The following is a 15,636-nucleotide window of genomic DNA, read 5'->3' as shown; positions in this document are numbered from 1 at the left end:
AAAAAAAAGGAAAAAACAAAAGTCTTAGTAATCAGAACGTCCCCAGACTAAACAAAGGGCCAAAAGGTACCATTTTATTTAGGATCAATCAACTATGTAAAAGGAGCATTGTTTTCACCACCCTCATAGAATTGTGTTAAAAGTCTTCCCACAAAATTAGGTCAACATCCAGTTTATTTAAAGAGCTGACATTTCTGTTACATTTTAATCTGCTTTGACAGCAATGGAAGGTCATAGAAACATTAGAACATGAAATTCACATTTAAACTGACATGATACAAACATGCACACGTGTATATACTGTGTTTTCATTAATGACTTGCTTTTCCTCCATATAAATATATAAATACTGAATAAAGTGCATGGGAACATGTCTGTACAAGAATACAGATACATGTTTGTCTATATACACTTGAATAGATAATTATGGAGAGAAAAAACATAACACATTTGTAATATATATGTAGTCAAAAGACTTATCAGGCAGTATTTATGTTCATTCTCATCAAGATTGAGTATATGGGTGTAGAATCTGTAGTCTTTTCTCTAATATATAATGAGATGGACAGAGTTATAAACTAAGGCAAAATACATTAGAGTAGAGACTTTTTAACATTTGTATCAGTTAGTATGGTATAATCATGAAAATAGTTTAGTTCAAATGCAGCCTAGATACTAGCAGCTTATTATAAATTCTAGCTTTGAAAAAAACCCCTTTCAATTGTACCTAAAAGGACATAATTAGGACAGACCTAATGCATTTCCAAATTACGCAACAGAATCTCCCACATTCTTTAGTTTTCAAATATATAGTTTTTTTTAATGGCGTACAGCAAAAACGATTTCTCATTCAATAGAAATGCTTCAGTATTGTAATCACATATCTAACATCCATTCCAATAAGGATGTGCAATTTAACCTAGAGTAATAATATCAAGGTGAATTAACTGCTGTTAATCTCTGTCTCCTTAACAAACTTTTCTTTGAAATATTATATTACTGCTTTTTGGGGGGTGGGATGTCCAGCGTCAGTGAGTAATAAATGAGTTTGTTTTCAGGAAAGTGGAATAAAATTTTGCTCAGAACTACGGTAGTCATAGTTGGGGTCCAGGTTGAAGCTCATATTCCTAAATTAATTGCAGATTTTGACCTCAAGTGGTATTTTCCCCCTCCTTTGTTTGGTTGGTATTCGTTGGCAACCAGTCAGGAAACTTACTGAGAAAACTACCCTTGGAGTTGAAATAAACTTGTTTCTGAGCCAGGTGAGAAGGAAATAAATTGCACTGATTCTCCAAATGTCTGTTAATTACTATTTTTGATAAGTGCCATTCAAATTAGGTCCTTTTCTTTAAAGGCAAAGATCTTGTTTTAATTATTTTTATATCCTTAGTACCTAGGAAATTTCTTCACAGATGGTGTACACTCAATCAATGATTGTGAATCCAAAGCTGAACAGTTTTAGTAAATAATATAGATTGATCTGAAAGCATCAATTTATCTGATGGGTGCCAACAGGTGGGTGACCTGCGTTTTACAGAGATGTCCTAAGACTCTACTTCTGTCAGTAGCCAAAAACCTGACTTTATTCCTCAATCCTGACACAGTTACATCAATACCACTTACTGCTCAGAGGAGCGCAGGCATGATGCAGTCATTAAAGGGCAAGTTACCAAACACTTCTGTGGTGCTGTTAGGAGAAGCAATTTCTAGAAATGTATCTGGTAATGTTTGATTATCCTTTTGATAGTTTACCTAATAGAGCAAACACTAAACAAGACCACACTGGAAATTCAGAATAAAGCACAAGTAGTAGAAGAGAAAGCAGCAATAGTTATTAAATAACACTTAAAATCTTGTTCACTTCTGAGAAGAATTAATTTGAAGTGCAGCAAATGCCAGCAACTTTGTGAATATCGCAAAATGGCATCTATGAAAAAGCAGGATTGAAAAAGTTGTCAAGTATTTCTTTTAAGTATCTTAGCAATACAGATTTCATAACACCGTCTTTAGTGTCTTTTTGTCGTTGTCATCCAAAACGTGTATCATGGAATTTTTTCTTTATGTAAGAGGCCATTATATTCATCCAATGTTTCACTATTTAGAGCTATTTTTGTTTACAGTGACAGGTAACCAACTCATGCCATCAATTAACAACACAGTAGCAAGTTTTACACTTGCAAATGGAAGATAATTTAGATTTATTTATGGCCTCATTGTAATTACACAATAAAAGCTAATTATTTTAAAGACATATAATTTACAATGTTAAAAATAATATCATAAAGCTCACAGCTGAAATGCTGTCAGAATATTTTTGAAGTGCACGTTTTGTGGCATTGAACCCTGCTTTTCACTGACATAATAAAATGAGGCATATAGATATTATTGTTGGTTCCATTAGACTGGCCTAATTTTTTCCAGTCTCCCTATTTTCTTTTCTTTTTTCTTTTTCCTCCCAGATAGGGGGAAAATTGCTCAGTGTGCCCTCTGCAGTTGCCATGGCAACCAGTCCATCACACACAGCTAACCTTTTCATTCACTGTGTTGATATTATCTGTAGGAGCATCTTCTGAATGTTGTTTTCCTAGAGCAACCATAGTGCAGTCGTTATCTGTCGTCTTGTCATCTTCCTTTGAATTCTTTCTTTGTCCCATTTGGAGCTGACTAGACTTGTAGGCCAAGGCTGGGATAGTGTTCACTAAAATTAACTGCAATGGTTTTTTATTTTCCTTGTACTGACACTGAATATACCTGGAAAAGGCCGACCTATAGGTCTTATTGAACAGTGTGTACACTAGCGGGTTGACTGCTGAGGAGAGGTAACCGATCCAAACGAACACATTGAGCAGGGCTCCGATGACATCCTCGTTGCAGGACTCTTTGCAGATGACGGCCATTATGTTGGTGATGAAGAAGGGGCACCACATCACCACAAACAGGAAGAAGACGATGCCCAGCACCTTGCAAGCTTTCTGCTCGTTGCTGATGGACTGCATAGTCCTCCTGCCGTAGGAGCCTGGCTCCCTGTGGATGGACCGCTGGAAGAGCTTTTCTGAAGACAGGGAGCTCGGAGGCAGGAAGCTGAAAGAAGCTAATTTGGCCCGTGTTCCGAGATCACTCACACACAGAGTAGCTTCTTTCTGGAGCGACTTGATGGTTAGAAAGTAGGTGATCACCATGATGGTTAAGGGAATGAAAAAGGACACGAAAGAGCCAATCAGGACGAAGTTATCATCGGCGAGTAAGCAACTTCCTTCCTTAAAGACCTTCGAATCATCCTGGAGCCCAAAGACTGGTATTGGCATGGATATACCTGGAGTTGGACAGAAAATGAAACATGGTTATTATGGAATTGAGTATATGAAGGCAGGAGCATCGCCACATAATGGCTGTTCACAGGATTTTACGTCAGCATTGTTCAAACCTGAACACAGGGACTTCCCTGGCAGTCCAGTGGTTAAGACTTTGCCTTCCAATGCAAGGGGTGCAGGTTTGATCCCTGGTCAAGGAGCTAAGATCCCACATGCCTCGTGGCCAAAAAACCAAAACACAAAACAGAAGCAGTATTGTAACAAATTCAATGAAGACTTTAAAAATGGTCCACGTCAAAAAAAAAAAAAAAAATCTAAAAAAAAAACCCATATGCTTTCAGAGAATTAAAATTCCCTTGGACTTACTTATCTGTTTTATAAATATATATGACATAGTTCCTTATATTTACATTGCCCTAAATAGACAATCCTTTACTTATAAAGAAATACAATTAATCTAAGTTTAATTTTTTTCATGCTATATTTTTCTGATTAGAACATTATACTTATTAACTGAAGAAGAAACATACTGAGACAAAGAAAAAAATAAAAATGACCAAATGATGCCACCACCCAGAGATAATCATCATTAACAATTTGATGATGTTTATTTTAGGTACACACACACACACCATGCACGTACATTTAAAAACAAATTCAGATTCTATTTCATATACAGTTCTATAACACTTTTTTTCACCTTACGTATCATGAGCATGGTTTATACAAATAACTTCATAAAATCAAAAACATAATATATTTTCTTTCTAGAAAATTTGGAAAATGCAAAAAAGTAACAACAAGTAAAGAATAATAACATGTATTCTTGCCAGTCAGGGGCAACCATAATTTATTTTTTGTGTAGTTTTATTCTTCCATTTCCATGCATATATATATGTGCATGCAATATTTTGTGTGCAGTTTTATATCTTCTTATTCCATTTAACATTAAATCATAAAATTGCACATATCTTAAAGTATTTTTGAAAAAATGTTTTCTAACGTGAATTTAAAGTAACTTTAACCAATTTTGATTCTTTTTTAAAAAACTTTTTACTATGGAAAAATTGTAACATATACAAACAACACAAAACAAAACAAAACGAAATCCAGCACAATGAACCTATTGCCCAGCTTCAACAATGATCAACTCAAGGCCAATCTTGTTTCACCCATATCCCTACCTGCTGCAACGCTCCCATGTTATTTTGAAACAAATCCCAGACATCATATCATTCAATATGTAAACATTTTAGTATATATATATATATATAAGCTATGCACTCTTAAAAATCCTAATACTATCACAATACCATTCCTACTCCTAAATAGAAATTTAATATTTCCTTAATATCATTAAATATAGAGTTGGTGTTCACATTTCCAATGTCCCATAAAAGTCATTATATATTTTTAATAATATTTTTATACGTAGAGCATTCCAAAGGGTGGATTACAAACAAATAAGCAGCCAGAGACTTTTCTTATTGACAGATACAAATTTGGGTACATAATGAGACAAATATAGGGGAACATGAGTCCATGGTCAGTTGCTTTGTCACTCAAATTTGGGGAACCTGTAAAGGTCTTAGGCTCAGGCAGAGGAGGGAGCAGAGAGAATGAAGGCAACAGTTGGCCTCTAATCATGCTAATTTCTCCCCCATGATGATAGGACCAGCTGGACACAACCACCATTGTACAGTTTGGGGGAAGTGGGAATGTCTTCCTCTACTGGCCCGGGACTGGTCGGGCCAGGCAATCATGTGTTTGTCATAAAGGAAGAATCAGGATGATGGAGAAAGGAGAGGAAACATGTATCAAATACTCTTTATAACTTAGTTTAAGGTTGCTTCCTTTGTGAAGGGTAGATACCACAGGGGCACCCTGGGAGAGTCAGCAAAAAGTGTCTTCCTAACTCTTGCCCATGTTTTCTTCAGAAACTGTATAATAGGGAGTGTCCTGGTCCCTGCTTCTGACCACCCTTTAGAGTCTAGTAAGTGGTCACAATCCAGCCAGGAACACAGGTTCATTCCAGAGGTGGGAGCTACTGCTTGCTTGACTCTTGCTATCCGTGGAAAAACTTCCTTTGAGGATCTATACTCTAACTTCTGCATACTCAGAACAGAGCTCATCTCCATCCAACTATGCATCGGACCGTCCTAACCTCACGTCACCTCACACTGGCCATCCTTGCAAGGAGGGTACATTAGCTTGAGTTAATGTAATGCTTAACACGAATCTCCCTCAGTGACGTTCGCCACTATCTTCACAGACTGAGTTGTCAGTATCTGTCACTTGTCTGTGCAGGGCCATCCCAGGATTCTTGGAAGGTGGAGGCAAATGACATCAGAGCCGTTCTTAAGGACACTCAGTGTGGTTGATGACTCTTCATTTCCGTCATTCCTCTCTGTCCCTGGCCTGTTTCTGGGAACACTCTGTGGGCCAAGAAGAGATGGAAGAAATGTGGCTCCAAGAGGGACATCCTCTGAGATTCTGGATATGCGTCAGTTTTGCTTATCCTTCAAAAAACTCTTGATTGTAAAAGTTAAGACACGGTTTCCAAGAAGAGTGTTTTGTTTTTCTAATGTTTGAACATATTATCTGTGAAAGGTGTTGCCTGTACTAATCTACAGGATCTTTGTTAGTGTAGTTTTTCACTAATTAGAATGGATGCAACCAACATGCCTCCATGGATGTGGTGAGGAGAAAATGAATCAATATGCAGAGCACCTATGACAGTGCTTAGTGCAGAGTAGATGTTCTACCAATGGTAGGTAAACATGAGAGTAGCTTTCTTTGCAGGATTTTTCAGATTAAATACACTAACTTGATTTTTCTCTAATTTTGTTCTATTTTGCTTTGTTTGCGTATGCTGGACTATAATGTGTAATAGATCTTAAATCAAAAGAAGTTAAAAAGACTTTTGGCTATTGGCTCTATAGTTAATAAATAATGATGTAATTATTATCTTCTGCCAGGGTGACAAAGGGTCTCAATCAATTTTAGTTTTGTACAGCTAGAACTGTTGATTGCTTTTCTAATGTGATGAATTATAGCCATTATGATTAGTCATGATATACAGAAACAAAATATCAACTGTCCAAGAAAAAAGTATATGATTTTGTTATTCAACTCTTGGGTGTGCATTTTCCTGATTAATACAAAGTAAGTCACCACCCTGAGAGCCTTTTTACCCTATTTGTTTGTGACCTGGTAATTTATATAAGTGGCAATTCTCAATTAACCAGAATATAGGATTACCTAAAACACCAAATTTCAATCATTTGGAATTCAGATACGTGCCGTGCCCTTGTTTGAGGAGAAGACATACTTTCTCTCTCTCTCTCTTTCACACACACACACACACACATACCCCTCCAGAATGGCCCAACTTCTGTGGTCAGGGAGGAAAAGGGATGATGGAACCATTTCACTGAAGTACAGCTTCCTCCATTAGCTCCCTGGGATGAAGAGCCACTTTAAAGCAGCTGGGGCAAGAGGGCACAGGTAGGTCATCTCCTAGGGAGACCTTGGTTTGGAGGGACAGAATCAAACTGATTAGGTCTTTAAATGGCCCATTCCTCTTTATATGTAACAAAAATATCTTGAATGCTCTCAAATACCGTTCTTTTCAGTGTCTTACTCATAGTAGATGGTAAGCAAGGGTTTAGGGAAAGAATACCTAGACAGTTAAAGCAATGCTCTATAAAAGAGGGGGAGGAATTTATGGCAAAGAACATTTAGATAGACTTTGTGGGTACAATAAGCAATTCAAAAACAAGCTCCTACCAAGAGAGATGAAGACGCTCCCTGATAGCCAAGATTGTGCTCACAGCCATCTCCAGCGCATTAATTTTCTGATTGCTTTGTTTGATAATGGCTGCTTTTGGAGACCTGAGATCTCCTCTCGCTTGAAATTTCTGCATATAAAGCGTTTTCCTTTATGAACAAACAGACAGTAGCTTGAGCTACGTGACTCTGCATTTTGTTTAACATATGTTTCTGAGGACTGGAAAACAGCAATCAAAATTCAGTATGAGTATTGGATCCTCCTTGCTCATTTTTATTTCTTTTTATTCAAACTAAGACAATGAAATAATAGGAAACATTGACACCCAGGAACATGAAGGCTTTGGCTGGTGTCTTTCTTTTAGGGTAGCCCTGCCGAGTCTTTGCGTATAACATTTGCACTTCTGGTTAACATCTTACCACAGTCAGGATAAATCGCCCTATCCCTGTAGCACTGGCTGTGAAAAGCAAGCTTTATTCTTAATCCTAGATTTTTACACTTTAATATTTTGGGACTGAAGGTACTTCTGAGACAGTGTTTCCTTGGGAAATAAGAAGATTGATTTACTAGGGAGAGATCCTCTGATAGGGAACCAGTGGGAATCCCCAGGGCCTCAGGTCAGGTAGGAGGTGGAGGGGAAAGAAACTAATACCTCAGGACTCCCGTGAAAAAGACCAAATTTTGGTTCATGGGTTTAATTTCCCCTGAAACTACTACTTTCCCTTTGCATTTTAACACACGCTGAATTTTTTCAAGTTATAAGAATGGATTTACTAGCAGTTAGACAGAAAGTGAATACTAAAGGCTGGTCATCATACCACAGGGAGAGAGAGATTGAATATATAGGCCAACTGGGGCTGGGACTCACCGTCCATCTAATACAGAGTTAGCTCTGAGTTAGCTCAAGAGTTGCTGAATTCCTTATAATTGATGGTCTGCTCACAGGGCAGGTGTACATAGCAGTGAAAGCGAGACATACATGTCAGTTACCCAAGAGATTGTATGTTTCTTCTTAGATTAATTCTGAATATCTCTGACAATAAATCGTAACTTTTCAAAGTACTTTTACATGTATTCATTTACTCTGAATTGATTTTTTTTTTTTTACAAAATTGTAAAAATACTAACCACATTGCCCTATAGGCAGATAAACATTTCATTTTATAGAAAAACTGAGGCTTAGCAAGCTTAAGTAATTTATTTAGAATCACACAGCAATTTAGGGGGAAAAATCAAGAGTCAGTCTTAGGTTTCTCAATTCTTATGGCTGATTATTTTTATCTGCTTATTTGTTTCTTTTATGGTAGTTATAAACGTCTATGACTATATCAGAGGTCCTTAACATCGGTTTTAGGAAGAGAGTGATAGTCCTAAAATCTGCAAAATTTGCATTTATGTACATTGTTTTGGAGAAGATACAGCCTTCATCAGATTATCAGAAAAGCTTCTGCTCCCAAGGCTGTTAATAACTACTGAATTATATCAACACCCTGACTATAGAACACACGCACCCCACAAGGATTCTCTACACCTTGATACTTTCTTTTTCATTCTTTAATCTCGAAGGCGAAATTTCCTCCAGTGAGACATTATTTTTGAGGCCAGACAGATATTTTAAAACTGAAATCCTTATAACCAACACCTAGTTTTTTTTTTTTTCAATATAGCAGTTATTCTCAACTTTGGCTGCATATTAGAATTACCTGGGGAGCTTTTGAAAATTACTTTGCCTGGGCTCCATTCCCAGAAGTTCTGACATTAGTACCTTAAACAATACTAATGTTCAGGTCCCGCAGGGACATTATTACCAAAACAAAAGAACACCCAGCTGATCCTAATCTACAACCAGTGTCAAGAACCTAAGATGTATAGGATTAAAAGTGTAGTAAAAATGTGTTTAAAATAAAACCAAATCAAGTAAAGTTTTACAATTCTGCCCTTTGCCTTCATTAAACAAATCTATTAATTTTCCAAGGGGCTCAGGCTAACTTCCCGCAGCAAACAGCAAAGGAACATGGAGAATTGATGGAGAGGAAAAGAAACCTGCCCTTTATCCCTTCCCCTTCCTGGGCAAGGGTTGTCTGGGGGAAAAAAAAGTGTTGAGTGAGGTTATTACGTTAAGCCCCAAGTCCTTGTTTCAGTTCTTTGACTGTTATGACTAAATCTCCAAAAAGCTTTTAAAGCTTGTGTTCTGCCCTAGTCCATACATGATACTTGGAAGAAATGCTCAAAGTCTCCTTGCGGTACAAGCAGTCGTGCACTCACTGCGCGAGCTGGTGGCCTTGGTTCCCAGTCCTTGCTTCCTAGAAAGGCGATTTCTTGCTCTTCTGACCCTCACTCCTTTCCCATTGTGTTTCATAGCCCAGAAATTGTGCTTTTTTTAAATTTAATTTTTATTTTATATTGGAGTATAGTTGATTTACAATGTTGTGTTAGTTTCAGGTGTATAGCTGAAGTGCTTTAGTTATACATATACATATATCCATTCCTTTCAGATGCTTTTCCCATGTAGGTTATTACAGAATATTAAGTAGAGTTCCCTGTGCTATACAGTAGGTCCTTGTTGATTATCTATTTTATATATAGTAGTGTGTATATGTTAATCCCAAACTCCTGATTTATTCTTCCCTGTCTCCCCCAGAAGTTGGGCTTTTAATGTGACGATCTTGCACTGAAAGGTAAAGAGATTGAATTCTGACTTGTCAAACATGGATTGTCAGCTGTCACTGGGACACCTGAAAGTCCATCCACATCTCTCATCCCAGGCAGATTGGCGTCCACCCACCACCTTCTTCCCCTGAAACCCAAATAGAATCTGAATGATACAATGGAATTTGAAAAAATTATCAGAGCCTCGTTTTGTTGTTGGAATCACAATAAAGCTACTTTTCAAATTCTTCCATTCAATTTGTCGTCTGTAATAAGTGGATATCATTCTATCCATCAACAGAAAAGTGTTCTTTTCTAGACTGCATATTTAGCAACATGCTCATGAGCAAAGGTTTATTTGCCAAAAAAAATTCGTCTCTGTCCCACATGATGGAACCTCATCTTTAAAGAACTACATGCTTCCATTTGTTTAAAAGGGGGTAGATTTTGGAGTGGTTCCTTCTGAAAGCTTGCAGAATGAAACTCACATGTGACATCTCATTTCAGAGACTCTGGTCTAGAAAGTGTGTGTAGAAATGGTTACAGTGTCTGAAAAGTGAGCTTGTAGCAGGTGCCCTCATAATCCAGGCCTATGGGGAGTCCATTATTCCCCCAGCCTCTTTCATCCACGGCTTCTCAAAGCACCACATTTATCACATTACGTTATGACGAAATACAGTGTCCCTAATGCTCGAGCCATTACCAGCGACAGAGCCCACCCTACCCTACAAGGTCTCTGTGATGTGGTCTTAATGTCATTATTCAACCTTCTCGATTTTGACATAGCCATGTGGCGTGCTCTCTCTTCTTTATGTTATATCTTGAACTATCCAGGAGGGCATTACACGTAGCTTGACTTTTCAGCTAATCACATAGTGTGGTCTGAGTAGCTCCCAAGATCCTTCTGGTCCCACTGTGTCTTCCCCCAGTGGCGTGCTTGGTATACTGCAGTGTCCCGCTGCTAGAGTGAAGGGTCCCATTTTGTGTACCTATAGTACCTTGGTGGGTACTATAGGTCTTGTGGGTACTATAGGTCTTGTGGGTACTATTAATCCAAACTTGAGTTGTAGAGGCACAGAGATGCACAGCAGGGGAAACTCCTGAGGGCATGGGCATCAGAAAGAAGCCCATCATAGGAGAGAGACATAGAGAATAGCTTGGGATGCAGGTCAGAGAGGAATGTGGTGTCCATGGCATGTTGAGTTGTTCCTAAAAGACTTGAGCACCATGGGGGAAGGAAGATGCACTGTACATAGTATCTGGGAGGATGGACTCACTTTTTCTTTTTGCCCTGGACCAGTTCTGATGCTACCCCCTCCCCTGAAATGCTCTACCAGCCCATGGGGGGCTCCGGAATTTCTCTGTAGGAAGGACCTAGGGGTGGCAGCTGGTTGGGTGTGAGGAGCCAGGCAACCTGTCTTGTGGCTACATTTGTTTTTAATTTGACTGTTTGATTATTTGGGGGTGGTTTGGAGGCTGTAGATGGAGGTCATGTTCCCAGACCATATTCTACGTTTCTTTTGAGACATATCTCATGACATCCTTCTTTCAAGACATCCCTTGTACGAAGCTTTCCCCAAATTATTTCTCGCTGTAATAAGAACTCTTTTTTTCTTACTCTCTAGTCCTTCATCACCTCCATAAATAATTTACACTGAGCTAACTCACACTTCTAATGCCTTAGAATTTTTCTCTAGAAATGTCATTTCAACCATGAGATGATAATCCCATTAATGGCAGGGATATCATTTCTTTTACTTATTGCAGGTCCCTCCAGCATCATGCAGCTCTGTTCATACTTGGAGCTTAGTAAATGCTTGTGGGATTAGTGAGCAAATGAATGAGAAGAAGAGAAAAGATAAGGAATTATAAATGTATAATCAATTTTATAGACACAACTTGCATTTACTGGATTATTTCAGAATATTTTCCTACATTTTTGCCCAAAAAACAAATGAGTAAATGAGGTTACCAATTAGCCATATAGGGCAGAAAGAGGGAAAAGGGATATTTATGTGACACTTAACTTGTATACCTTCTGAGAGAACTATGTATAGGATTAACCAGCACATGTGCTGACTACCTTAACAGCTAAAATCACAAGGGAAAAGATGGCTGTGAAATGCAGCACCTGAGAGAGAATCAGGAGACCTGGGTTTATTCCTGACTGTTCTGACTCATAGATCTAGAGCTGTTGTTTTTCTCAAAGCTGTCTTTCAGGTAAATTAAATAGGTATGTATTAGGAAACTAGAGCATGATACAGTGGGGAAAGCACGGAATAGGGCATCACAAGACACAGGTTGGCATCCTGACTCTGTCCATCACTAGCTGAGTGACCTTAGGCTGCTTAATTTTAAAGCCTCCCTCTGTAAGGTGGAGATAATAAAAAGAGGCCTTCCCTAATTTACCTACAGGGCTTTGGTGAGAAAACAGTGAGGTGATGTGTCAATTATTTTGTAAACTTTTAAGTTGAAAGTGATTATAATTAACTTGGCACTATGCTTGATTCTGTGGGCACCACAGAAGACCTCTGAGAACCTTCGTGAAGTCTAAGATCTTGCAGGGAAAACGAAATAGACGCAGGTGATTTAGAAAGACAGCAGTGCAGGATAGAATGAGATCAGGAGGCAAAATAGGTGACGTGGATAAACACTCCTACACGATGTCAGAATGTGATGATCATTGTGGGTTAGTGTCTCCAGGAAAGAGTTGTGTAGGGGTCAGGGTGGCTAAGCTGGGTCTTGTGGGTGAATAGACTCTGGACAGGGGTCAGATCCAAAGGCAGGGAGACAGGTATACAATCGCTGTACATCCGGGGCCGAAGTGCGCTTGGCCTTGCCAGGGCTGAGTTGAGCTGGGTTTGGCAGGCAACTGAACTCAGGAGCAAGGGCACATGTTCATCAAGCAGAGGCATCAAGCAGGTCCTCTGTCTGTGATAGCAATCTGTTTTAGTCATTCATCCAGTGATCAAATATTAATCGAACATACAGTGAACTAGGTACTTTAGGAATTGAGAGGAGGAAGCTGCTTGAGTATATAATCACTACAGTTCAAGACTTTTGGCTGTCATTCACGAACTCATCAATCCAAATCAAGACAAGGAGGAAGAGCATACAAGGTGTAAGCAGAAAATCTAGGTTTAGCACTGGCATCAAATTGTTAAAATGCAATCAAGGTAAATCTGTATCTACCCTGGATATTTTTTTTAAGGCAGCTATAATGCAGGAGAGCAGTTCTCAAACATTTTGGTCTCAAGACTCTTTTACACATTGAAAAATTATTGGGGACTCCAAAGCGTTTTTGTTTCTGTGGGTTACATCTATAAATATTTGCTGTATTAGAAATGAAAGCTGTGAACACTGAAGATAATGTATCAATCCATTTTAAAATAAAACGAATAAACCCATTATATATTCACATAAATAATATTTTTTATGAAAAATATTTATGTTTTCCAGAACAAAACAGTGAGAAGAGTGGCACTGTTTTGCAGTTTTGAAAATCTCTTTAATGTTTGTCTTAATAGAAGACAGCGGGATTCTCACATATACTTCTGCTTCAGTCTGTTATATTGCATGTCAGGTATCCTCTGGAAAATTCCCCTGCACCCTCATAAAAGGATGAAACAGAAGAGGGCAAATGACACTTTATATTTTCCCAGCTTTGCTGAGATATATTTGACATATACCATTGTGTACGTTTAAGGTGTACAATGTGACGATTTGATACACATATATTTTGCGAAACGTTTACCACAATAAGGTTAGTTAACACATCCTTTACCTCACATAATTACCATTTTGTTGTTGTTACAGTGAGAACATTAAAGCTCTACGCTCATAGAAACATTCAAGTGTACGTGTTACACTTGATAAGTGTTGTTAACTATGGTCACCACGCTATACCTTAGAGTCCAGAACTTATTCATCTTAGAACCGAAAGTTTGCACCCTCATTTCCCCCAACCCTTAGCCCCTGGTAACCAGCATTTTACTCTGTTTGTATAGGTTCCACATATAAGTGAGATCATACAGTATTTGTCCTTCTCTGTCTGATTTATTCACTTAGCATAGTGCCTTCAAGGTCCATCCATGTTGTCACAAAAGGCAGGACACAAATATATATGCACCATATTTTCTTTATCCATTCCTCAGTGGACACTTAGGTGTTTCCATGTCTTGGCTCTTGTGAATAATGCTGCGATGAACATGGGGGTGTAGATACCTCTTTGAGATAGTGATCTCCTTTACTTTGGATATTATTATTACTATTATTATTATTAAAATAGTATTGACTTCCTTGGCTTCCCGAAAGCATCCCGGAGATCCCTGGAACCCACATTGAAAGCCACTGACATGTAGAAGAAAAAGCCACCAGCTTCGAATCAGAAAACTCAAGTTTGGATCCCCTATGACTTTAAGCTAGCCACTTAATCTGTCTGAGCTTTTTATCCCATAAAATGGGGGATTTAATAGTATCCCCATGAAAGGATTCTCATGAGGACTATAAATGAGAATTGCTCTACTGTTTGTAGTAAATACAGAATTGTCTAGCAGACAGAAATAATAGAGAAGAATGTTCGACAGCCTTTCTTAGTGGGCAGAGTCCTTCATTCTGTCTGAAAATCCCTGCTGTAGCTGAGAACTCCTACATCCTTTGTTTGGCTCTAACAGAAAGGAAAACCAGCTTGCTGTCATCCTTGCAGCTTAGCTTAAAATCTGTGTCTTGCTTGCACAGAGGTCCGAGAAGAGGGAACCAGTTCACTAGTCACTATAAGGGTCATGTAGAGCAAGACCATCTCCCAGACTGGCTGAGAATAGACTCCTCAGCTCTGCCATTTTCCACAACTGATTAAGTAGCAAGTGGTGAAAGTTTAACCACCTCTTCTGCAGATGGTGACAATTAAGTCAACTGCCAGGAGTACTGAGTAATGGGTGTGCAAGGTGATATGACTTTAGAAAGTACATGTTAGGATTCACAGAGCAAGGATAAAAAAGAGTTTTCTCCTGTGCACTTCCTCTGTGGGAACAAGGGCGGCCTGATGACATCTGGGGCTTCTTTCACAGGTGTTGGGATTCGTGGAAATCAGCACGAATGGCTTTCTCCCAAGGCAGCCCCAATGAAAGGTTCTCAAAGATGGATCTACCACTGCTTGCTTTATCAGTCATGGATTTTGGTTTCAAGCAATAGAAGCTGATTGGGCTGATTTAGCAGAAAGTGAGTTTAATAAAATGATACTGAGTAATTCAAAGAATTCTTGAGAGGGCTGGGCTCCAGGCTAAAATTCCAGGAGTAAAATTGCATTTTACTCCTGCCGACCCGGTCTGATGAGGAAACTTCTGCTGTTTTCTTTGTCCACTGAGCATCAGAGCCTCCTGCCTCGTCAATGTCACTTCTTTACTAGGGAATCAATTATGCAACCACTGGGAACCTGATGGCCCAGCCACCTCCATGCTGGCAAAGACATCATATTTGTTCACTTTGCTCTTGTCCACATCACAGTTTTGCCAGGAACCACAGTTTTGCCATGGTCTTTGGAGGAACCTAGACCATGAGCCAATGTCCAAGCTACCAGGAAGGCTGGGAATTTGAGTTCTGCCTCTCGGGAATTTCTCCAAATATAGAAAGGCTAGTTGAAAGAGACAGGCAGCTATGACTGTGCCAGGTACCCATTTCACTGGACCTAGGTTTGGCCCGATTTGCAGCTGCTTTAATTGGGCTGGGTGTGGGGAGATGCCTCATCCAAAGATGGCAAGGCTGGAATTTCTGGCCTTTTCCTATTTTCCTCTTTTTCCTAGGATTGTTCTCTTTCTCTGTCATCCCTGCAGTCAGCATATGTTCAAATATCTAATACTTAAAAGTAAGTCAGTCTGGAAATTACATACC

At 38.9% G+C, this 15,636-nt stretch overlaps 1 protein-coding gene and 1 long non-coding RNA gene across 2 annotated transcripts in view; one reads left to right on the top strand and one right to left on the bottom strand.

The window, feature by feature from the left end:
• The window catches only part of LOC132352590 (uncharacterized), a 426,053-nt gene that overhangs the window by 27,499 nt on the left and 382,918 nt on the right, over positions 1-15,636 (top strand). The window lies entirely within an intron of this gene.
• HTR2A (5-hydroxytryptamine receptor 2A) overlaps positions 2,514-15,636 on the bottom strand; it is a 58,041-nt gene continuing 44,918 nt past the window's right edge. Inside the window, exon 3 of the mRNA XM_059902807.1 lies at positions 2,514-3,313. Coding sequence (XP_059758790.1) covers positions 2,514-3,313 — 800 coding nt within the window. The remainder of the gene's footprint in view (positions 3,314-15,636) is intronic.

Source organism: Balaenoptera ricei, chromosome 18, assembly GCF_028023285.1.
Source record: "Balaenoptera ricei isolate mBalRic1 chromosome 18, mBalRic1.hap2, whole genome shotgun sequence".
Lineage (NCBI taxonomy): Eukaryota > Metazoa > Chordata > Mammalia > Artiodactyla > Balaenopteridae > Balaenoptera > Balaenoptera ricei.
Note: the sequence above shows the minus strand (reverse complement) of the source record. Positions and strands in the feature narration are given on the sequence as shown.